This window comes from Dermacentor silvarum, chromosome 10 (genome assembly GCF_013339745.2).
Source record: "Dermacentor silvarum isolate Dsil-2018 chromosome 10, BIME_Dsil_1.4, whole genome shotgun sequence".
Classification (NCBI taxonomy): Eukaryota; Metazoa; Arthropoda; class Arachnida; order Ixodida; family Ixodidae; genus Dermacentor; species Dermacentor silvarum.
In genome coordinates this window covers 75302272-75328127 of record NC_051163.1, presented here as the reverse complement: position 1 = coordinate 75328127, position 25856 = coordinate 75302272, and the positions used below count along the sequence as shown (strand labels likewise).

General features: G+C 48.8%; 1 protein-coding gene across 1 annotated transcript in view; it reads left to right on the top strand.

Moving 5' to 3' along the window:
* The window catches only part of LOC119431634 (uncharacterized), a 30812-nt gene extending 5893 nt beyond the window's left edge, over positions 1-24919 (top strand). Inside the window, exons 2-5 of the mRNA XM_049656939.1 lie at positions 12910-13769; positions 16126-16306; positions 20785-22233; positions 22438-24919. Coding sequence (XP_049512896.1) covers positions 12936-13769; positions 16126-16306; positions 20785-22233; positions 22438-24482 — 4509 coding nt within the window. The 5' untranslated portion in view covers positions 12910-12935 and the 3' untranslated portion in view covers positions 24483-24919. The remainder of the gene's footprint in view (positions 1-12909; positions 13770-16125; positions 16307-20784; positions 22234-22437) is intronic.
* The last annotated feature ends 937 nt before the right edge of the window (positions 24920-25856 follow it).

Genomic DNA, 25856 nt, shown 5'->3' with positions numbered 1-25856 from the left:
CAGCACTGATTGACAGCTGCAATTGTGTGCTACAGCTATAGGCCTGTGGATGTTGGAGTGGGTGGTACTGATTTTGTGCGACAGTGATGAGACATTTGACAGCTCTAGAGGCTGCCTGTATGCTCTTACTAAGGCAGAATATGTCAGTTATTGTCAGTGCTGATGATCATATCAGACAATACTTCTGAAACTGCAGTGGCATTCCTAAAGCCCCTCAAGTGCAATTTTGTAATGCATAGGGGGTGTTCAGTAGTGAAGTCTCCGAATAAAATCGAATACGAGTTTTTCAGCAAAACAACCATTGATAATCGAATCAAATATAGAACATTTGCTCATTTTTAAACGACGCAAAATATCATGTGTGCACGGAGTCAATTTAGTATGTAATGCCTTTTGCAACATGATGTTTGAATGGGAAACTCTTTCATTGAATACCGATCGAATAACTATGACTGTTTGATTAGCATTCAAAATTTCAAATATTAACCACCGCTAGTAATAAATGATGAGCCATGTGAATGGAGAGACGTGATCTAATGAGGTGCAAGAACAGCAACAGACACTGATGCCAGATGGTCTTTCATAGCTTACTTTATGTATGCTCACTTTAGCCGCTGCAAATACTAGCTGCTTGGTTTAGGATGAGTGCTGAGAAGCCAGTGCTAATTAAGGGGCCGCTGATTACCAGCATTTTGTCTTTATGATGGCAGTTAAAACCAGCTTATATTTGAAAACCGTTTGCTAGTAAGGAGATGTGAGCAGTGAACATGTGCCATGCAATTTGTTGTGACTCATCTTGGTAGCACTTTATCGGCCATACACAGAACGCCTGACTGCACATATTTTATGCAAGTCAAAGGCTGTTAAAGAGGACACAGTGTATGTCGCATGGCTTATGATATTTTCCTAGGTTGGCCATTAGTAACGAAATTTGTTTCGGGCAAAATTTCTCAGGCATATACGCCCGTTCACGTGAATTAAAAGAGAAAGTTGGGCTTGTTGCAATGTGTAACTACATGAACAGCAACACAACAAACGGGTCTAAATAGCTTATGTTCATAGCAGTAGCGCACCCAGGATCTCTGCCAGGGGGAGGTTGACAGTTTGCCAATACCATCTAAACAGCACTAATTTCGATTTTTTTCACAGGAAATTGTCAAAAAATTGCGCTTTTTGCGAGTGTGCAGACGATTGCGCGTCTTACATCTTAGTTGCAGTACTCAAATGCGTAAGGGAAGAAAAGGGGTTAAACAAAAGGGGGGGTTAAGTCGGCCTCAGGGGGGGGTTACAACCCCCGAATCCCCCCCCCCCCCCCGTCGGTGCGCCACTGGTTCATAGTTGTCTTGCTCTGCATTTTGCACGGGAAAACAACATGAAGGGGTGACACAAATGGAGGCATGAACACACAAGCTACCAACTGTACTTAGAGGAGGGGGGGGGGGGGGAGGTGCTGTGCCCAAATAACACAGCACAAAGAGAGTAGTGGCTGACACAAATGCTGCAACTCCCAACTAAGTTTTATTTCACAAAAGAAGCTGTCACTGCACACCACTGCACTGCTACGCAACATAAAATTGCATTTCATAACAACACATGCACACACACATACACATGCACATTTATATGCATACAAAGAAACAAGCAGTGTTTGTGTCATCCACTCTCTTCTCTGCATTGTGCTTTTCATGTGCTACCCTCCCTTTTCACGATCAGTTACCAACCAACCCTATTGTTTACCTTATTGTATCTACTGTACTATTCATGACAACAGCATGTTTTACATGTGGCGATAAATAGGTAATATCAGAAGCTTCACAAACATTGCAAGTCAAAGAGGATTACATTACATCCGATTCGTCGGCTGACCATTTTTGTCATACTCCTTTATTTAACAAAGGGTCTTGTGCTCCTACTCTTTCCATCTTCCCTGTCTTTACAAGTTGTTCGTGTAATCCTCTTTTACTTATAATGTTCACGAAGCTTCCGATGTCACCTACTTATCACCAAATAAACAAACATGCTCTTGCCATGATGAAACTCTTGGTAGTGCGCACTTGCATACCTTTGTTTCTGTTAACCCTTGCTTTTTTTACCCGTGTAAAACAAAGTGCAAGACAACTCTGTGTAGACGTACAGCACAATATATTAACAAACTTTGTTTGGGCTTGTTATCAGCGTTTTGCGGGCAAAACTTGTTGAGCATGCTCATTATATATACAGCTTTACAAGAGAGCATGAAGTTGGGCTTGTCAGTGATGCGAAGTGAGACGCACAGTGCAGAAATGCGAGATGAACTTAAACACAGCAGACACACAGAAATGACTTGCAGCTGCCCTGTGACACTGAAATATGCAAGTGAGCACTCGGTGTCCCTGTGTTTTCCCAAGCTAAGTACTGCTCATCAGTGTGCCTGCAAATTTTACACGTAACCATTACTTCAATCTGCATAAAACTTATTGATATGGCAACCCTACTACAAAAAGTGCGTGTTTATTGAGCATTATCTATGATGTTTTGAGAGGATTGTCATATTGAGCCCTCTGTTCTCCGCCATTTGAAATAAATGTAGAGCATTTAAAGTTTTTTTTTTCTATTGCTGCTGCTTAGATTTCATATAAATGAGCACTAACATGGCAGTTTCATCTGCATCGTCACTATAGATCCATTCTAGTTTGCAGGAGTCATTATGCTATGATATTTTAGGGACTCTACAGTTCCATTGAAGTTGTTGTGGATGAGATGGGTTTATTTACAGGATTAATGAGAGCATCGAGATAAGATCATGGGTAATCAGACATTGCCTATTCCACACATTTCTTCAACCACCTTCGCCTTTGCCATCCATTCAATAATATTAACATAGTTGCATGTTCATGCGAGTCATGCATGTTAGCATGTTATCCAGTGGCAACTGAAAGGCACACTTGGTCACACTCATACAGTACTGTTTGGATATCATGTTCCCAATTCTCTATATCAAGCCTCATTGCACCTGGTAGTCATACGTGATAATTTTCATTTATCGTTTGTAGGGAAACCTACTCAAGTCTGAGGCATATTTGCTTGCTCATGTGCAAATACAGGGTGTTTCAGCAAACAGTTCCAAATTTTTTTTAAAGGTTGCCTGTGGCAGGTAGCACAATTCTAGTTCATGAGCTGGACTACTCGAAGAGGTGGACATTACTTTCACCAAAAAATTGAAATGCATAATGGACTAATTAACGAAAATTTAGTTTTTAAGTAATTACCTTTGCAAGCATCAGGAAAAAGTGCATAGCTGTCTAACTGACTAGCATTAGTCAAAGCACACTGCCCCATTTGGTGTTTTCGCAATGAATACAACCATCAGCAGAAGCAATATATTGTGGCTATCAGTTACAGCACCTCATGTAGCATGCTAAATATTAGAAAAATTAAACAAGAACAAAAGGTATTGCATAACCTCATTGTAACAGCGCTTCGGATTACACAACTTGAGGCATGCTTTGTTCTTATTAAGTGTGTGCATTGCAGTACTACATTGCGGCATGCGCATGAATCCCTCTCAGTTTTAACTCGGTCTTATTATATAGCATAAATTGAAAACTAAACCAGTGCTGTTATGACACCTGAGAGCATGCAATGATGCTTGTTGTAGTCATCAGGCATGAGCATAGTCACACTATACTGTGTTGCACTATATTGCAGTTTACAAATTCTAGCAGTGGAGTTCTCAAGGCTGATCCACTTCGAACAAATTCTCAGGATGACACCAGTTTCGAGATATTCATTTCCGAACTTTGCGGAGAAATGCATTGGCGTTCCAGTTAATTTCTTAACAAAATGTTGTTTTATGCATTGAAGCACACAAGTAACTGAAACGCCAGTGCATTTCTCTGCAAAGTACGGTAATTAATATCTCGAAACTGGTGTCATCCTGAGAATTTGTTCCAAATGGATCCACTTCGCGAACTCCCCGGCTACAATGTGCAAGTTGCAATATGGGCCATAATGTAATTAGTTAAAAACTTAATTTGCGCATTTTTGTTAATTAGTCAATCATGCATTTCAATTTTTTGTGCAAGTAATGTCCGCCTCTCTCGAGTAGACCAGCTCATGAATTAAAACTGTGGTATCTGCCACAGCCAACCTTTAAAAGTTTTTTAGGTTTTCACTAAAACACCCAGTTAGTGCGACTATGCTCTTGCCTAATGAGCACAAGCATCATTGCATGCTCTCAGGTGTCACAACAGCACTGGTTTAATTTTCAATTTATGCTATATAACAAGACCGAGTGAAAACTGAGAGGGGTTCATGCTGATGCTGCAATGTAGTACTGCAATGCACACACTTAATGCAAAGCATGCCTCAATAACGTGAGCAGAAGCCCCGTTACAGTGAGGTCTTGTTTAATTTTTTTAAACTTTCTCATGCCACATGAGGTGTTGTAACTGATAACCACAATATATTGCTACTGCTGTTGGTTGTATTCATTGTGAAAACACCAAATGTGGCAATGGGCTTTGACTAATGCTAGTCAGTCAGACAGCTATGCACTTTTTACTGATGCTTGCTTCCACATTTTACTGGTTTTTCTCACTGCAACCAGTACCACCGAGAAAACTTAACTCCTCCAAGAAGTCGACTACCCATCAAATTTCTTATTGCAATTTTTTCCTATTGAAGCGTCATGCTCAGTGTCCAGTGCTTGGTTCTTACTGCCACAGCAAATAAATCCACACGAACTAGTGATGTTCAGCAGTTATGTGAGAGTAGTTATGTCAGCAAGATTGTCAAGGCGAAACTTGTGGCCTTCCATTTGTTGCGACACCTTTATATGATATTTGAACTGTGTGGCTCTGGTTCACATATGTTTAGCAGACTTCTAAAGCAGTGGATCGCAACAAGACGCAGACTTGGAACTATGAACATGGCGAACAAGAAGAGCATTAGGCTGAAGCCAATATTTCGACAAGGGGACTTGTCAGAGCAACAACTGCTTTCCTTGGAAGCATTTATATGCCTAGCTCACTGTTCCTCAAGGTGCGAAGAGCATAAGCTGGTACAAAATACACAGGTGTGGCAACCGGAAGTGTTCATGAGGAAGGATTAGTTGAAATAGAGGTGGGTGTGTTACATACAGGTTCTTCAAAGTAGAAGATAAAAAAATGGTCAAAACCTGACGTGTCAGCTGATATCAGTTCAGTGGGCTTTCTTGCGAGAAAGCAGGAAGTATAAAAAGCCTTGGACAGTGGAAAAACTAGAAGGCAAAAAAAAGTATCATAAGGTACCCAGTTAAGAGCTAACTGTGCCACTCAGAAAAGAAGCAGTAAATACAAATACTTTTTTTCAAAAGTTAGGCTTGTCGGCGATGAGAAGTGAGATGCACAATGCAGGAATGAGAGGTCAAAATAGGTATTGTATAGGAATTTGCAAATACTCAAAATATAGAACAAAAGTTGAATAGTCCTTGCTATTTGATACGTATTCACTTCCAGAATTCACTGTTTAAGGTTGTTGAATGTTCATTTCTATTCGAATACTATTATAGACAACAAAATACAAATACAGTTTTTCAGAGGTGAATGGATTGAAAAGGCAATTGGCATAATACAAAAAGCATAATAAATGGGGGTGTGCTTGTGTGTGTGTGTATATATATATATATATATATATATATATGTGCAATTTAGAATACAGTTAAATTGTATAGAGTTTGCCTTTTTGATTCATATTTAGTTTGAGAATTCACTGCTTGAGGTTGTCAAATAATCATTTCTGTTCGGAAACTATAAGGAATAGGACTGCGAGGACTGCAGGTGCAAGTGGTGATTGTTCTGAATAATTCTGCAGAGGAAGCATCATTTGCTCTGCAAATGCATGAAGTAGCTAACTTCTGCTCAACAATTTTCAGTGATTCAATAAGAATGCCTTTCGTTTAGGCAGCTTACAAGTTCATTTTCTTGATTGAGGAAAAAGTCTTGCATCCCTTTTGAATGACGTGCTGTTCTGTTGTAATGTACTTTGCTCCTCAGTTTACCAGGAGTTCCATTGTGACTTGCATTCCAAATGTAATGCAGTTCAATATCAATGATTAGAAGGTCAATACAGATTAACAGAGGCTTAGTTTTTTCTTGCTAAACTGATTCTATGAGAGCTTTATGTTTCAAATTCTCCAGAAATTTAAAGAATATTTGGCATTTTATATTATATTTCGGCATTCTTCGTGAATAATTGTATTCAATGCAGAAATTTTGATATTCCAAAACTCCTCGTATTAAATGGAGAAAACGCTAAAATTCAAGGAAGTATGATAGTAAATGAAATGATAGATTGGTAAAACATGTGACTTGCAAGAAAAAAAAGTGAGTGTAGGATATTATCAGCTCTCTTCTAACCACATGTATAACAGCAAGAAGTTAAGCACTGTTTATATAATAGCAAAATTTTACATGTTGCTGGACTTTCACGCCCAGTACAAATTCGCAGTATACGGTTGTGTTTAAAAGAGTGGTCTTTTATGGTGTTCTGCGCAGCACAACCATACTGGGTCACACCTTATTTTTATGTCCTCGAAGCCGAGGGAGGAAACTTTGGCAGACTACAACCGAATGCCACTGATACTGCGTTTTCTCGAATTTCAACAATCTTGTCATCTCTCTGGGTCGCAATGACAGGTTGAAAAATACATGTACGCCAGTTGTGTACCAACTTTTGACCCATGCACTGTTTGCCACTGGTCATCACTATGGTAAACCCCACAAATCCCTAACATCATCCCACATGAAGGACGGACATGTCCACCTTTATTTCAGGCCATGCAGGTATAATAGTACAACGGAACTCTGGCAGAACCCATCTTTCAATGAATGTCTACGTTAATGTGATTTGCAGTCAAGAAATGTGTAGCCTCACACCCTATGGCCACTGTTTAAATGCGTCACATATGAGGCGTGTGCCGCAGCCGTGTTGCTCCTCTCTCACGCTTCCCTCTGGACATTCTGCGCCATCTGGAGGCGCCGCCGCGAAGCCCGCGCGTTGCCTCAGAGACCCGCGGTGCGACGATGCATGTGAGCTTAGTACTGCAGCTGCAGTTTAGTACTCCTGTTGCCCTCTTCGGGCGCCTCGATAACAGCGGCGCTATTCAGGGTGGAGACGTAAAGCCCCTATATATAAAAAGTAGCGCCATTCTTAGATCTTGCCGCCACCGCGCTCACCCCGACGTTTCCTCCTCGCCTCCTCCTGTCGCCCCAGCCTCCTCCGCTCCCCCATTGGCCAATCCGTGTCACGTGGAAGCACGCGTTGCGCTTTTGTATTTTTTTTTTTTTTTTTTAATTTCCGGCGCGCTCCGACAGCCATTCTCGGGCCTGTGCGACGAAAGTGCTGTACGCACAAACTGATCAAACGTGTTAGGGACAAGAACTTCGTTGTGATGGCATGCTGCTGCGCCTTAAGCTGCCGCAACTGACAAGGCGAGGGCAAAAGGCTTTTTCTTTTTTTTTTTTTACCATCCGGCGTGTGCCAACGCTTGCTGCACACTTGATATTTGCGCCGTCTTGCATCGTCGCGTTGCTACTTCCAAAACGGCATTATTAAGGCCAGTTACTGACTGACGAAGCAAAATCGCGCCTCAAAAGCTTCTCCGCAGGGCGCGATCGAAGTTTTCCGCGGATTTCTTCTGGTAGCGCGTTAGCTGTCGTCTGCCACGGAAGGCCCGAAGTAGGCGGCCCCACTGTCGATATCGCGCCCCGAGCGCGACAGTGGAACGGAGGAGGAGGAAGTGGTTGGCGCTACTTTTTATATATAGGGGTTTTATGGAGACGCCGTTTAATCCACTCCTCGCCCCTCGAGACCTTTCTCGCATCTGCCCGACTGTTGTGCACATGCGTGAATTGCGCGAGACATGGGGGGGGACTTTTGCTCCTCAAAATCTGCTTTTCCTTAGGTACTACAATACACCGGAGGAAGGCGCGCTTTGGTCTGACCCTAGCCGACGAGCCGCACTATGCCGCAGCTGATCAGTGCTCTGGAATAGGCTCTCCCTCCGCTCGCGTTTTGTGGCGTAGCTGCTATAGCACTGTGCTCGTGACTGCCAGCTTGTCGGTGCGCCTGTATTTGCGCGTCTGTGTGCACGTGTTTGTGCGTGCGCGTGTATCTACATGTATGTGTGTGCGTGCTCGTGCGTGTTTATGCGCGTGTCTCCTTTGGGCGTGTTTGTCAGTGCATCCATCTGTGTATGCGTCTGTACGTATTTCTTATGGGTTGGTAGAGCCACTCTTACGTGCAAGAAACCTCTTCAAAATTGGTGCAGTGGTTTCCGAGAGAAACGATTTCTCCGTTCACATGTATTTGGGTATAAGCCTCGCCATGTAAACGTTATTTTTAAATGACCAATTTTTGTGTTTAAAGCTTTCTCGCGAACATATTGCAATACCGAACGCTTCCTTTTCCCGAATTCCAACTTCTGACTCACTTTCTTCCCTGGCAAATGTGCACGATTTAAACAGATATCACGAGGGTTTTCGTACACGCCAAAAGGCGGCGCGGAGGAGGTGAGAACCAACATCATGGCACCGGCGGAGGCCGTGTCCCCAGCTTGAAAGTCGGGCTTGGTATCGAGGCGTTCTATTATGGACACGCCGCGCCATCTATCGGCGACGCCGTGAAGTCCGCGCGTGGCCTCCGAAATGCTTGACGCGCCGGTGCGGATAAGCCTTGTACTGCTGCCAGGCTTCTCTCTGTACACACGCGCCACCCACCCGCCGTGGTGGCTTCGCGAATATGGCGTTGCTCTTCTAAGCACGAGGCCGCGGCGGCCGCATTTAGGTGGGGGCGAAATGTAAGAACGCCCGTGTCACGTGCATTGGGGGCACGTTGAAGACCCCCTGGTGGTCAAAATTAATCCGGAGTCCCTCAATATACGGCGTGCCTCATAATCGGATCGTGCTTTTGACACGTAAAAGCCCAGAATTTAATTTATTTATTATTGCGATAGCAATTATATGGACACTTCTACCGGATTTCTGCCGTCGCCGTCGCCGTGAGGTTCCCTATAGATAAAATCTTCTCCGCGCGCCGTATGCCCGAGCGGAAGCGTGCGGGGACGCGCGCTTCACGGAGAGCGAACGCACTCAATCACCCACGCGCAAGCAAGGAAGCGGGAAGCCAGCGCCGGAGGGAGCGCGGAGGGGGGGGGGGGGGGGGCGCACTTCTACGCTGCCAACAACCGCGCTCGTCGCTCGTCCGCACCGTCTCTTATCTCCACACGGCTCTGACCTTTATGCGCCATGCATTCGCCGCTCAGTTTCCGTTGAAGCGATAGACCGCACGTACCTTCGCCCGCTGCGGCGTATATACGCTCGCTGCCAGCGTTTTGACAGTCGTTGTCTGCAGTCGTTCAGTGTGATCTATTCCTGTTTGTTTGTGCGCGCTCACACCACGCTTGTTCATTCAGTTAGTAATAGTCGGGCCACATTTTCCAACGCACGCAACACATGCAATGCTGCCCGGATCGGCAGTGCAGCACTACAGGTGTGTCCCTTCGCACGCGCTGCCCACGGGAAGCGCTTCTCATCAACATCACGGTTTCACACGCGCCTTCTCGTGGTCATCGAGTCTCTCTTCATGTCGGTCTACTTACGCCGCAGCACACCTGCTTACTTAATCAGCTCATGTTTACTACAATTCATATTGCTACCAAAGCCGCTCACCTTACTTCGTATCACATTGCTGTGTTGCTATCGCATTCATTGCTTCGCCCTTAGGGCGAAACTGTGACATTTTTTTCTTAACTGCGCCATAGTGTGTGCAAGGGGGGTGGGGGGGTTGTGCTTAGAGTCGACAAAGTGCTTTTGCAGCCTCCCCCCCCCCCCACGCTGAGCTTACGCGTTTGACTCTCACGCGCTGCAAAGTGTATCGTGCCTGCTGCTCTGAAGTGTTCGCGCACTCTGGCAGTTCCGAGCATGTCTATCCACCGCGGAGGTCGTCATCGTCCGCATACTGCGGTTAATAAAGTGTGACGGCCGTTCCGGCGGTTTTATTACGCTGTTTTATATGCCCCTCGCGATCTCCTTAAAAAAGGCCGCCGTATATATGGGCGAAGCGTGCACGGTTCCAGGCTTTCCGCGTTGAGATCGTGCTTCAGTCAACACCATGGCAACCGCGATCGTTTCGTAAAATAAAGAAAGCTAAAATTAAGCGTGTCTGGCGAGCGCGATCCGCTTGTTGTCGGGCGGGGGCGGTTGCAAGGAGGGGGCGTAGCGATATTGCGCCGTCCACGCTGTTGACGCGTCCAGAATTGCCATTTTCTGTCTCCGCGTCACATCGCCGAGTGCCAAAGCAAAGCGCGGTACCTAGAGTTACCGCGCATAGGAGCCATGTACAGTGACCCTAGTGGTACCGTACGTCAATGCGGAAAAAAAAAAAGCGGCAGATCCCACGCCCTGTGAGAATCGATGTTATGCGAAGCACTGTGCGGGGAGCCTACCATGTTAACGAAACGACCATGAGAGCACCAAGACGTAGGCGGCTCATTCATGACCTACATGATACGCATGTCATGACACTCATGTCAGGAGTCCTCTGGAGTCCTTTTAGCTACACCTAAAAATCATAAGGCGAAAGCCTTAGTCATGCTCATGACTATGACTTCGACCATCAACCTTCAGCCTTTTCCTTTACTTAGTACCACATACGAACCCATTCCTTTGGTTTTTGAGTGTTAATCTTTTTTTTTCGCTGAGTCATTGACTATGACTTCTAGCACAATCCTTTAGTGTTTCCTTCACTTAGTGCCCACGTCCGAACCAATTCCAGTGGTTTTTGAGTGTTAATCTTTTTTGCTGAGGCATTGTCATTTTTGCTGAGTCATTTTCATGACTATTCTACCAGCGTCCTTTAGTGTTTCCTTCACTTAGTACCCACGTCCGAACCAACCCATTTTAGTGGTTTTTGAGTATTAATATTTTTCGCTGAGTCATTATTTTTGCTGAGTCATGGTCATGACTATGACTTCTACCACATTCCTTTTTCCTTTACTTAGTGCTGACGTCTGAACCCATTCTAGTGGTTTACGAGTGTTAATTTTTTTTCGCGAGTCTGTGCCCAGAAAAACAGGCTACACTCAAAGCACACCGATAACGACAGTCACAGTGGGCGTCCGTCGGAATCTGGGGCGCGATCTTGTACGCGTTCCAAAGTGGAACGGAGGTGGTCCGTTCCATCGAGCCGCACACGATTGGTCAATTTGATCGTCATGGTTCAAATTGACCAATTGTGTGCGGCTCACGGTTCAAATGATCCGCCTCCGTTCCATTTTGGAACGCGTACAAGATCGCGCCCCTGATATGCGGGCCAAGCACGTCGGCTTTTATACATGACTCGTCGAAGGTTCGCTGGTGCCCGCGTGCCTTCCAGAAAGTACTACACGATTCGCGTCGCGCATACAATCAGATTACGCAAGGTTCGGTGAGAAACAGACAGCGGAGAGAACCACTGATAACATTCGAGAAACTTCGGTTACATGCAGGCGCGTACGTCCTGCGCTGAGCTATTACGTTTAACATTTGTTAGCCGGTGAAAAGCGGTGATCGGAGCAAGATAAACAAGTACACGTGTCAATATTAGGTTTGACACAAGTTTTTTTTTTTCGTTTTTTTTTACAGGGCAAGCTATTGTGGGCTCATTCCAATAGCCGTTTCTGGTCGCGTTGATGCCGGAAATGCGAAAAAAAGTACCCGCTCTCCGCCAGGATCGAACCCAAACCCGCTGCGTGGGAGTCGGATACTTTACCACCGAACCACGCAAGCGCTTGCTATCACGCATAAAAAAAAATTCCCTTTATACGCGCCCTGCGCCTCTGCGCCTGCGTGCCGGAGCCTCCGCCAGTACGGTGGCGTCATCTAGTTAACGTTCCTGCAACCGCCGCGTGCGATGAGGTGCGATTCAGACGCGATTCGATTCAGACGAGGCGCGCAATCAACGCTATCCCGATGTTAGATGTGCGCCACGTATTCTGGGTACCTCTTCGGTACACGTTACGGCGCCTGCTCGCAAGGTACGAACCGCTGCTGAAGAAGCGAATCGTAGAGCTACGTGCGCGGCTACAACCACGCATTATCGGGCTCAGCAGAGTGCTGTGCAGAGAGCATTACAAGCCGCAGCTCGCCGTCGCCGGGCGGACAGTTCAGATCGTTCTCGTCAAAATCGAGGCGAAGACACTTTGCCGCGAAGACCTTGTGCGTGGTGCCGAAATTGGAGCTACTCTTGCGCCGCTCCACCAGCTTACGCTGTGACTGTGCTGCGTGTGCCGCGCAGGCCTGTGACTTTTTCGTATTTACTAGTTAGACAACAGCGTCCAATATTAGAGAACGGGTGGACTAACCAAAGAACAGATTACGTCAATGTATTAGTAATGTCTTACTGGCATTCAGCAACATCAGCCGGCATGAGAATACGGAAGTTCTGCAACGTCCCTCGCATGATTTTGTTGTACGATTCTCTTGTTGAAGGGTGCCTCCGAAGCAAGGCTTTTAAAGCATTATTTTTTTGGGTACAAATACGAGAAAAAGACACATACACGCAAAGCGCGAACTACCAACTCATTTATTGACTCACATAACAGAACATAAAGGGCGCAATTTCTGCGCACGCGCAACACAAGACACAGTGTCGTGGCAGTACGAGTTTTCGTTAATTATTTAATCAATTGGTACTTGGCACTTTGTGTGTGTGTGCGTGGGTTGTGTACGTTCTTCTTCAACCCACAATAAATCTTTAGGAAACCTCACAAACTTGTAAGAGCAGAAACAAACAAAATATTCAGCTGTAAACGCAAATCTGGTGTGCGTGCGTGCATGGTTGCTCCCTTACATGCTTGTGTGTGTGTGCCTGAACGACCCTTGCTAATCGAATCGCCGTAAACGTCTGCAGGAGAATCAGCAACCACCCGGAACTCCATGGCTACTACCCCAGGGGTGGAGGCGGTGGATCCGGAGGAGGCACCACAAGGGCCATCAGACAACCGAAGCGGAGATACCGCCGCCAGCTACTGTAGCACCGATAGCGGCCGCGCCCGATCATGCGAACCGGGCGAGAATGACGGCACTTCGAGAAGCTGTAGCGACGCCGGTGATGTAGTCTCGAAAGCTGCCAGCACTAGCTACAGCTCCCCGAGCGTCAGCGCTGGAAGAGGCAGCGCCATGGACGTTGCCGGCGCTAGCGGCAGCAGCGTCGGGAGTTGCGAGAATGGTGGTACCGGAGACAACGCAACTGGTGCCGGTGCGAGCTGCGCCACTGAAGTTGCTGCTGTAGGCGGTGGTACGAAGACGGGAGGCGCCGGAAGTTCCGACACTGGTAACGCCGACGTTGGTGGCGCTGCCGCCTACGGTAACGGTAGCGCCGAAGACGTTGCTGGTGCAAGTTGCGAGTGTGGAGCCGGAAGCGTTGAAAGATGCGTCAGCAAAGACGGTGGTACCGGAGAAGCAGACGCTGGTGTTGGTGCGAGCAGCCCTACTCGAGTTGTCAGAGTCGACGGTACTGGAGGTGGTGGTACGGAGACGGAAGCCACCAGAAGTTCGACCACTGGGAATGCGGAGATTGGTAGCGTTACCAGTGACCAGGCTGCTGCTACTGGCGCTGGTGGCGGGAACGGCATCGCCCGGAGGACTGGCGCGACCCGCGTTGAGCCCGCAGCGGTTCCGTCGTCGGTGCACTATGGCATCTACGTGAACAACATACCGCTGGACGTCGAGGAGGACCAGCTGAGGGCGCTCTTCGAGCCTTACGGAGAGGTGCGTCCTCCGCAGTGCACGTTACAGTGAAGGTGAAACCGTTAGTGCGAAGCCGCGTCCAAAGCGGAAATCCATTCGTTATATCCGATATTCCTTGTAGGCATATATTGGTTACACGCTGATATAGTTCGTTATATTCTATATGGTGCATCTGTGTTCGTTATTTCGAGCTATATAGTCATGGTGGGATGTAGAGAAAGACTGACATGGGAAAGCATATCCCCTTCAGTCACGGTGTACACATTTGTGGACGTAACTTATTTATGCCGTTTCTGTGCAGTTATGACAAGGAATAGGACACAAAAGTTGAGCTTAGGGTAAATTAAACGTTCTACTTACCTCAAGTACCTTCATTTTACTTCCGAGGAAAATCTATCGCTACCGAAGATCGCTTTGGGACGTGGGACGTTTCGGTAGCAATCGCGAAATAATTTTTTTTCTTTGTAGTAATGCTTGCAGCCCATAATTAACTTGTGCAAGTAATTCGCGCTAGTTATTCAATTCTTTTTTATGAAGGAACGTATCATTACTGAGTGCACTATAATTTGATACTTAATCACTCTAATTATTGGGATTCATCGTAAGATTAGACTCATCATAAAATGTCCTTCTAACACCTTGACTTGCTCTTAATGTAGTCTGCAGCAGCTTGACATGAAATTATGTAGACTTCGTACATTTATCGACACTCGATCGCAATTTGTGTCTAAAGGGGATATGCTGACCAGCTATATCTAGCACGCGGCTGACACCCGAACAGCAGTCAGCAGTGTGGGGAGGGAGAAGGCATGCAGCGATGAGAGAGATAAGTAAGACAGTGCTTTGAGTTTGGCAGCTCTGTTGATATAGATTGCTGTGATAATGCTTAACACACTCAGTAGGAACGCGGAAAGCGACAACCCTCGCTGCGCCCGCTACGTAGGGGGCACGAATCCCGCCGTCTCACGGGCAGCCTTCAATCCTCGCCGATCAGTGAAGTTGGTAAGGTTAAAGCCTTATCTGGCCACCCCTTTACGAACGACGGGCAGCAGTGAATCGGCTTTAAATAATATTAGCAACTGCGCGGTACACATAAAAAAAAAACAAGGGTGCGTCATATATTCTAGTTTTTACAGCAATGGGCTAGCTGTCTTCGCCGTCCTGTCGATGACTCGGGTCCCTTAGCTGGCACCAGAACGGCTGTTGAAAATTCTGCCCGATCTCGCGAACGTCTTGCCGAACATGTCGTTCATTAAAGTTAGTTGCGTTTAATCACTACTGTAGGTCTCTCGCGCTACTGGGAGCTTCGCAAGGTTAGCAACGAATGGAAATAGCAAATGTAGCGTAGTTGCTTCCTTTAGTCCCAACTTCCCACGAGTGGAGCGCCGCGATTATGACGTAACACGATCGTGGCGCTGTTCTGGACATGTACAGGGTCATTCACTGAATGTTAATAACTCAAGGGCATACTTTGTCGAACAGCGCCTTGGCCATCGATGCATGCTGTGATAAGTTTGGAAAATGAGCTGAGCAAGTATGCTAGGAAAGGGTGCTCTCGGTCTAATACGCTTTAAACGTCAGCATGGGTATGTCGTAGAGGTAAATGTGCAAAGGTCCTCGCTAGGAAGCTATGATCCTTACGAAAAGTATTTCTTTTAGTGTACGAATGAAACTGGCTGATCAGTATTAAAGCTAGTGCAGTGTGAATCGTGCTTGAATTGGTCGAGTGGCCGCCTACAGGCTGAACGAGCGTCCATATGCTGGGTTTGAGACCTGTTCGTTGTATAGCGTAAGTACCGAGCATGCATCATATCATTCCTGGTCGTAGTGTGACGTCGGCCTGCACATTTTTTTTTTTCGCGAAACATAGTGACCGAATCGGCCGACTGCCTACGCTATAGGCAAGTGTGATGCTTATTACGGCTTTTTTTTTTTTTCTACTTCATGGGAAGAGTATTCACCATGCGACGCTTGTGGTGTACGGGCACCTCTACAAACGAAACACTTCAAAGCTTTACAGTTAACCCTTTGGGGCGTATCTTGTCGCCAACCAATATTCTTCATCTGTTTCGCTTGCGTTTATGCCTTACTTCCTGCATTGAAAGCTCACTACTTTCCTGTCAAGAATACTATGTCACGCTGATAACGCGCAGCCGTTAAGAAAACAAAGGCACGCAAGATAGATGAAGATTCTTTTTGAGGACGAGATAAGCCCGAATCGGTGCAAACTTTTTTTTTTTAGAGAAGATCAGACTGCTAGATTCTGTGTCCAAATTTAAAGCTGTTACGAATAATCGCCAGATGTCTCCACGCAAAGGTTGGGGGGACGCTCTTCGTTAACGTCGTCGTTTGCTGTGTGCGCGCGTGTGTTCGGCAGGTGCTTCGGCTGAAGCTGGTCAAGCGGCCGGAGTACACCACCTTCGTGTTCGCGTACGTGCTGCTCGATTCGGACGACAACACCAAGCGCGCCATCCAGGAGCTGGACGGCACCGTGCTCAACGGGCAGCCCCTCAAGATGGAGCCCACGTTCGGCCGCACCACGCACATCTTCGGCATCGGTAACGCCCCTTTCTCTCTCTCTCTCTCTCTCCCCTTGGTCATGGACGGTGCTACAGAATGCATAGCGCCGCGTCGGGTTTTCACGCTAGCCCCCCCCCCCCCCCCCCCTCCTCGTCACCTCGTGTTCTGTTAGCGCCTTGTGTACACCATCCCACACAGGCAAACTTACCCCCGTATTTCAGAAATGCATCTCGACTAGAAGCCCGTGTTTGTCTTGGGGTCTAGATGATCGACGCCCGGCGGGGACGTGTCCGGGACACTCATTTGCGTTTCCTTCGGCACGTTCACGACAGGCGTCATTTAGATCCGATTCAAGCATATGGGCTTCGAGTTAACATGCATTTCTGAAATACGTTTTTTTTTTTTTTTTCCTTTGCCGTCACTTCGGCGGTGCGCTGCTCGACGGATAAAGGGAAAGCTATTCATTGTTCTTGGTACACCGACTGTAGGAAGGAAAACAGGCTGATACGAGTGTCAGTGTATTATTCCTCCCTATATATTCGGTGTTGTTGTTGTAGCCGCTAGTGTGTGCTGAGCGCCCTTGCAAGTTTTATTATTATATCGCGCGAGCGTCGATCGCACGGCGTGTTAACGGCGTTGTAGCGGTGAGATCGGCGACAGTGCGCCTGGCCGTGCAAGGCGAATTTGAGTTTGAATGCCGTCGGCACTTGCTGATCGCTTCAGAGGTGCCCCTCGGCGCTACATCAGCGCGCGATAGCATTGAGAAAAAAAAATTTCAAGGGTGTGCAGCACGCGCTAACGGGGACAAGAGGAACACCGACCCAGGAAGGAAACCACACTCACGCGAGTTGTAGTGTGTTTTCCTTCTTAGTCGGTGTTCCTCTATAGTCCCTGTCAGTGTGTGCTGGACGGAGCACTAGAACAATGACCGTACACCAAGTGGCCCAATTAATCGGTCTGTTGAAGTGTAAGTTGTATTCGGTATTGATGGCGACGTGAATGAATAAATCGGTATCGTCAATAAACTTAAGATAAGCACTACGTTATTCTTAGGGGTTGTATTTGGCGTGGATTTTACGTTCGCTCTGTAATGCCATAGCATCGTCTATGTTACGCCGAGTTTTATAACTGAAACTTTTGATTTCAGAGCAGGAAGCCTAGATATAGCCCATAGTGGGGTTCTTCATGTACTGGAGCCAGTTTTTGGCTGTGGACAATTCAGCAAACTATCAATTTATTAGTTATGCTTTTTACTCATATCTGTTTTTGTTTTTTTCTTTTATACAAATGTACACTTCATGGCCAAGCAGAAATAAAGATGGACAGGCTTTTCTGATTTTCCTTCATGTGGAATTGTGTTTGCGCGATACAAATTTAAATAATACAACTCATTCCAACGGCAGTAACTTCATGAATCGCCACCAGCCAAAACAAATCCAAGACGAGCACAGAAAAAAATTGCTGTTTTCGTATCTGATCGCTCGGGGACGTTTATAACGTTTCAAATCCCTAAAAGGGTGTTCAAAATGAGTTCCCAATTCCGCATTGAACGTCTTGTTATTTAATTTTCTAATCACTGCCATCGAAATTGCACATTTACACGCAGCAAAGCGATTTTGTGTTCATGGGTTCATATTCATTTATCGACTGATTGAGAAGAGGGAGATTACAGAATGGATCTAGGGTTACCGAATGGATACCAAGAGAAGGGAAGCGCAGTCGAAGTCGGAAGAAGACCAGATGGGGTGATGAAGTTAGGAAATTTGCAGGCGCAAGTTGGAATACGCTAGCGCAAGACAGGGGTAATTGGAGATCGCAGGGAGAGGCCTTCATCCTGCAGTGCACATAAAATATAGGGTGATTATGATAAGAGGAAAGCCTGCTGACCGCGCCTTGGCGCTATAGTGAGCCTGTAAAATCCCGCTATAAAGCCTGCCACTGTATACCTTTCTGTGCGACATCTTCGGTACAGCCTACGAAGCTTAGATTTTGCGCGCCTTTCGTATGCCCGCGAATCAGCGTCGGTCGCCTGTCTATTGTACCCTTTTTCTGCGTGTCGATGTCCGGCAGGTCTTTAAGGGCCTTCACTTGAGCGTGAGCGCTGGCTTGCCGAGACTTGCAACATCGTGCAATGTTTCTGGACGTCTCCGCAACACCGAAGCGGGCACGCGCCATTACCAGTGCTAACGCATCTAGCATCCTTCTATATCATCTGTCCTCACCATCGCTTATTCCTTTTATCCTGTGGACAGTAGAAGGCTAGAGCACGCTCAGGCGACATCTCCGCGTTATTTTATTCTCTCTCTCCTACGCGTAGCACTAACGAGTCGCTCAGAGTGACAATTTCTCCGTTTTACAAGGGTATTTTTCTCTCTTCTTACCGCGGCAGTCGCGCGGTCTTACCGTTTTGTGTTTGCGAAGCGCGATGTCTCGCGTTGGACTTCGCGCTTCGCGATGCGCCTTGATCGTTCTCGAACTTCCGCTGTTAATATGTCCCACCTGAGTGTGCCTTCAACGCGCCGCTTCTAACTCCTTCGAGAACTTTCGCCGTGCTTAAGGTGGGGGTCCCACTCCGGCGGCACGAGCCCCCCGTTTTCAGTACTTTTGGAGCGATCGTGGCGGCTCTTCTACTTGGGATATAAAGTTGTCGTATATGCCATAACAAAGCTTAATTCTTGTAGATTACAACTATATATAATATAAGAAAATTGATTAATGTGATATAGAAATAAATGTTCAAGAACCAGCATGAGATACATGGTTTTTGCGAACTGTGTCTCAGTTGTGACCATATTAAGAAGAAACTACCCCACTTACTGCATTTCGGCTTGCTCTGTAGCTTTAGGACATATTTATCTAGTTCCTAGACGTAGCAAATTAATTTAAAATTTTTACTTTTTGGATAATTTGCTTTTGAAAATTGCCAAATATTGCAATCTTCTGTTGTAAACAGCCCGGCAACTACATGCTCAAGGAAGCTAAATTTTGGGTAAAGTAGAGTTCAAGGAATTTCCATTTAGGACACAAAATTTCATTCATGTAACTTCATTAGTTTTAAAGCGCAGCTTCGCAGCTTTATTACCTTCCCGCAAAACTGGGCAAAAATAAAACCAGAATTCTAAATATTGCTTACTTTCGGCCGCATTATTAGGAAAACTAATAAAGTTACACGAATGAAATTTTGCCTCCTAAATGGAAATACCTTGATCTCTATTTTACCCAAAATTTAGCTTCCTTGAGCATGTAGTTGCCGGGCTGTTTACAACAGAAGATTGCAATATTTGGCAATTTTCAAAAGCAAGTTATCCAAAAAGTAAAAATTTTAAATTAATTTGCTACGTCTAGGAACTAGATAAATATGTCCTAAAGCTACAGAGCAAGCCGCAATGCAGTAAGTGCGGTAGTTTCTTCTAAATATGGTCACAACTGAGACACAGTTCGCAAAAACCATGTATCTCATGCTTGTTCTTGAACATTTATTTCTAAATCACACCAATCAATTTCTTTATATTATATATAGTTGGAATCCACAAGAACTAAGCTTTTTATGGTTTATACGACAACTTCATATCTTAAGTATAAGAGCCGCCACGGTTGCTCCAAAAGTACTGAAAACGGGGGGCTCGTGCCGCCGGAGTGGGACCGCCGCCTTAACGGGATTTACAGAGAACTTTCAGCCGCGCATGTACAGTCGAACGCTTTTATATAACGAAGTGCTTGGGGCCTTCGTCCACGGTGGCCGCATTTCGATGGGGGCGAAGTGCAGAAAACACCCGTGTAGTTAGATTTAGGCGCACGTTAAAGAACCCCAGGTGGTCCAAATTATTCCGCAGTCCCCCACTACGGCGTGCCTCATAATCAGATCGTGGTTTTAGCACGTAAAAACTCAATTTTTTTTTTTTGGACGGGGGTTCTCCGAAGTCATTCGATACACAGGTAGGTCACTTCGTTCAAAGTTCGCTGTCAAGGTCGCGCACAGCACAGCTGACAGTAGAACCGGTGCAGAATTATTCTGTCGTTATACAGGTCATTTCGCTGTAGAGGCGCTCGACCGTCGATAACATCTTGCCGAGATGCCGTCGAGTTCCGACGCTACGATCGCCCGTTAAGCGCCCCCCCCCCCCCCTGGTCCCCCCCCCCTTTTTTTTCTTTAATCCACGAACATCAGCTTTCTGGAATACTCTCGGTAAAAAGGCAGTGAACTCGTGCTCATGTGAATCTTTGTTAATGTACAATGAGGTGTATGTCCAATGCCATGCGTTATTTCGGCAGAACAAACTGCGTGCTGTGTAAATCTTACCAAATTGTCGCACATGATTGCATTTTCAAGCGCCTTTCGCTCTCGCTATTTTCCTTTATGTGCCCGTACAGGTGATATCTATTCTATTTGTTTTTACCTGAGTCAGTGCTTAGCGCCCAAGTGAACTGCTGTGCAAAATCACTGCTCTGGCCAGTTAAGTCTCGGTGTATTCCTCGTGGTGAAATGTTGCCCACTCTCCCTCTCTCTCTTACGCAGGCGAAGGCACGCCGTACAACCGCAGTCGCGCAGCGCTCGAGCAGTGGAGACAGAAGCGAGATGCCCAGCAAGGAAACGGAAATCGCGGCAGACAGCCGCGTAACGACGATCACTGGCGAAGGGGCTACAACGACCGTAGCAACTACGGAGACCGGAGGTTCGGCGACCGGAACTACGGGGATCACCGCTACGGCGACCGCTTCAACAACAACGACCGTCGATACGGTGGCGGCAACCGTTTCGACAACGGTAGCGGAAACCGTTTCAGCGGCGGCAACGACCGCTACGGCGGCTACCGCCACAACAACAACAATAACCAAGGTCGGTACAACAACCGTTACGACAACGACGGCTACCGGGGTTTCTCCAGATACCAGCGCAATGGGTTCCAGGGAGACGGAGGCAGATACCAGCGCGACGGGTTCCGCAGAGACGGTGGCGGCGGCGGCCACTGGCAGCACGGTTATCGCTCATCCGGAGGGCCTAACCAGGCAGGCTACAGGTCGTCGGATGACGGGCAAAGGCACCAGTACGGCCGCTACCAGGACCGCTACGGCGACTTCGCCGGTCGCCGCGGTGGAGGCTGTAACGACGGTGGCTGCGGGCTCGGTGGCAACCATGGCGGCGATGACGACGGCTTCGCCAGCAACTACGAACGCTGCCTGGAGGCGATGCGCAAGATGCGCGACGCGTGGACCAGGCGTTTGGAACGCCTGGCCGCCGAGGGAGATGACGGGGAAGAATGGCCAACGTTCGACGAGCTCCTGGAGTTGGTCAGGCACACGCCTTACAACATTCCGATGCGCGCCGACGACGTCGACGATGAGAACGAAGAGGACGCCGGGCAGCCCGTCTTTTGGTGGGCCCACAACTCCATCACAGGGGGCGGTGGAGATGACTTCGGGCCGCAGCAAGCGCCGCGCACCGTTCTCGAGCTGCTGCGCTGGCGGCACGGAGAGGACGCGGTCGCGCAGGTCTTTAGCAACGCGGACGGGGAAGAGAGCGAGGAGGACGGAGGCGTTTGCCTGATCGTAGACGGTGGCGCCGACGGGGAGCAGGGTCCCCGAAGCCCGCCACACGAAGACAGCTCGTCCGCTGTCCCGGAGGAGCTCGACAGCGGATACCGGGACGTTGTGGGGGCCGCCGTTGACGTTGCCGGAGAAGGAGTCGCAGAGAGCAGCAAGCGCGACGAAGAAGCGCGCTTGACACAAAGTGACTGGCCGCTTTCTATCCAACAGCACGTAAGCGAAGAGCGACAGCCTAGGGCTGGCGATGATTCGGAAAGCAAGCTCGCCGAAGGAGAGAAGGCCGGCGAAATGAGCGTCTCTTGCGAGGAGGAAAACATCGAGCATAGTGCGGCGACTTCCACTTCTGAAGAAAGAGACGCGGAGGGCGGCAAGCGCGACGAAGACGCGGGCTTGACTCAAGGTGACTCTGTTGAACACGCAGGTGAAGAGCGACAGCCGAGGGGTGGCGATGATTCGGAGAGTAAACTCGCCGAAGGAAAGAAGGCCGGCGAAATGAGCGTCTCTTGCGAGGAGGAAAACAGTGAGCATAGTGCGGCCACTTCCACTTCTGAAGAAAGAGACGCGGAGGGCGGCAAGCGCGACGAAGACGCGAGCTTGACTCAAGGTGACTCTGTTGAACACGCAGGTGAAGAGCGACAGCCGAGGGGTGGCGATGATTCGGAAAGTAAACTCGCCGAAGGAAAGAAGGCCGGCGAAATGAGCGTCTCTTGCGAGGAGGAAAACAATGAGCATAGTGCGGCCACTTCCAGCCAGGGAAGTGTCGCGGGGGACGGAGACGTTTCGGAAAACACGTCCGTCGGGTCCTTGTCCACTGCGAGCTCAGGCGAAATCTTCGACAGCGGCGACGTGTCAGCTAATGACTACAGTGAAGGATCGGCCGAAAACGACACACTGCAGAGCGAATTGGCTTCTGGACGTTCCCTCTCGCTCCCCAGGCACTTATCTCGCTTCATAGAAAACGTGGAGGACAACGATGCGGGCGGCCAGGCCCAGGGACAGCAGCCATCGCGGACGGCCTCGATGGACATGGAAGATGTCACTGAAGAAGCGTTCGAGAACACAATCGCCGAGGCTGCTTCAGCTGACCCTTTATCTCAATTTGCCGACGCCGAGGAGGATCCTTTTGAAGTGGTCCCGGAGGCCAAATCCGCCAACTCGGAGAGAAACTTGAGCGTCGCGGCCAAGTTGCTGTGCGCCGTCGAGACGCTGCAAAACGATAGCGGAGGATACCGCGGCCGCAGACAGCGCAGGGAAGGAAGCGCGGCTACAACCACCATCGCGGAGAGGATGGCGGCGGCATCGTCGTGGAACAGGGCGCAGCGGGCCGCCACAGTGAGGGCGGGCGCCAATGACAACGAGGACGACAAGACAGAGGACGATGAAAGCGAGTTCACTTCGGAGGACGAGTCCTTCTGCACGGAGATCATCGTGCGGATGAAGAACGCGAGGAACGCCGTTCACTTGGCGGCGCGCCAAGGCGGCGCGGCGACTGAATCCAAGTTTGTTCCAGCAACAGAAGCGCAGGGCTTGCCAACTGAGCCCCCGGCGGCCAAAGTCATCTCTGAACTCTTGATGGAAAACGAGAGTGGTAACTCGGTGGTTTTAAATTCTTCCGGTTTCGACATCGGTCATTCGTCGGAGAGTATCGGTGCCCGCCAAGCCCCAGCGCTGATCGACCTAACTAACATGGCCGAGAGCGGCGAAGAGGCGTCCAATGCGGACAAAACCGAACGGGACGTCACTGACGAAATGCGTGCACCGTCGCTGGTCGAAACGGAAGGCGCTGGCGGAGCGTCAAATATGGCGGCCGGAGGTGTGGGCGGAGGAGCGAAGCCTAAAGGGACGCGTCCCTTCCAACACGCGAAGCGACGGCAACGACGGAACGTCGCCGTGAGTGCCCTGCGGTGCGTGCCGGGTCAGACTTCGCGAAGCACTGCGCGCGACGCCTTTGACGGCGGGCACGAGTCTGACGCGCTCACGCCTCGCAAGGAAGGCCAGCATAAGGGGGGTGCGGTTGACGCCGCCGTCCAGGATCCCCGCGCACGCGAGGGCGGTGTCCGAAGGGCTCTGCGCCGCAAGGCTGACTTCGAAGACGACTCCGAAACGGACGACGAACTCTCCGACTCGGAGGTCGAGAACCGGCTGCGTCGAGCGACTCATTGGGCCAGAGTCCCCGAACGTAATTCGCCGGACGTAGGCGAGGTCGATCCCCCAGCGGACGTCGAGGATGCAACGCTCTCGGAAGGCGGCCGCAGTGGGGAGGCCGCGGCGACGCCCATGCAACTGATTAAGCACTCCGCCGAGGACGGCGGCGCTTCGAAGGGAACCGGTGGTCCGACAGGCCGAGAACCTAAATGCGGCCTAGAGGGCTCGTCCGCGGGAACTGCTCAAGGCGGCGGCGACGCGGTGCTGGAAGCGAACGGTCGAGGAGGCCTCGAAGAGGACGACCCTGAGACCAAGCTGACATCGGGCGGCTTTGAAGAGGGCACCCAAGATGGCGTCGGCGGCGCGCAACAGACTACGACTGCCGAACAAGGGGCGGCGCAGAGTTCACGTGCCGGCGGTGACTCGAGCGAGACGGGACGCCGCGACGCGGTCGATACGAGACGCCCTTCTCGCCCTTCGCGCCGCGGTGAAGAAATTGAATGCGAGCCAAGTGACGGGCAGTAGTAGAGGCGGCGCCATGGTGCTTACGCGCGGCCGCGTTTCCCCTGCTCGCAAGACGCGAGCGCAAACCGAGCTGCGTACACATATTCCTCGCGATGGCGTCGAAGGCTAGGGACGAAAAAAAAAAAAAATTCCTCGTGGCAAACAGGGTTTGGTGCGCCGCCTTTATTCATTTGGGCCATCTGTATACACGCGGCCAGCTCAATCATTTCTTTTTCTCCTTTATTTATCCCTCTTGCTTGTTCGGGCATAAGGCACAGAACAGCCTTTTCATTCCGTCCAATTTGGGATATGGTGATGTCCATTCTCCGGCAAAGTTGGTTATATTTCCAAGTCCACTACATTTCGGTGGGTTGCGTGCCGAGTCTGGCCATCAAGCCGTTGCAGTTTTCTTTGGTTTTTGTTCGTTTGCTTGCGTTTCAATAAAAAGAAAAAGCGCCTTAAGGGCATGTGCGCGTCCTGTTTACATTTTTTTTTTTTTTTTGCCCAGCTGGCTTATACAAGACCTTGGTCTGCAGCCGGTTGCTTCATTTCGGGTATTACAGGTATGACATGACCCGGAATTGGGCGTGAGAGAAAAAGAAGCAAGCTACTAGACAGGCTGCTGAGTTACCAACAGGGGTCGTGCAGAAGAAGAACGTAAACTTTATTATCAAATCGATAAGATTTGAGTCCGACGTATTTTTAGTGGGTCTGGGCACCCGCCGCGGACGCGGTTCCGAGACCTTGTCTCGAAGCGGCTTCCTCGGCTCGCTGGACGGCCCAGAGCTGTACTGTCAGGTTCGAGCTGAGCAGTGCGGTCTTCCAACGCGAGCGGAGGCTGGAGGTGGAAGAGACGGAGGTGTCGACACTGCCCGAATTGTTTGTTATGTGCTGACATTCCCATAACATGTGATTAAGTGTGGCAACCTCGCCACAGGATGTGCATCTGTTTGTTGTGTACATGTCTGGATACATGGCGTGCATGAGTCTTGGGTTTATGTAAGAATCAGTTTGTAATTGCCTGTAGTGTACGGTTTGAAAGGGGCACTCTAAAAAGAAGCGCTTCTAGCAAATGGCGCAGCATCGTGGCGACCGCACTGCAACTAAGGCAGCGACTACCCAACTGAAGTAATAAATCCAACGCACCGGTCGCAGTGCGCAGGAGCCGACCCACACGCAGCGTTTGCGTGCCAATATATCCTCCCGATACCCAAAAGAGGCCTGCGGCGACTTGATGGGTCTTTATTAATGTATACACCAAGTTCTTATAGCCAGCGTTCTCTGGGAAAGCTACTGTTTAAGTCGTACGGGCACATGTGCACAGCTTCTTCACCATGTACGTGGAGAAATTCTCGAGTTTATTCAAGCAATGCACATGGTTGTGTTGTGTTGACA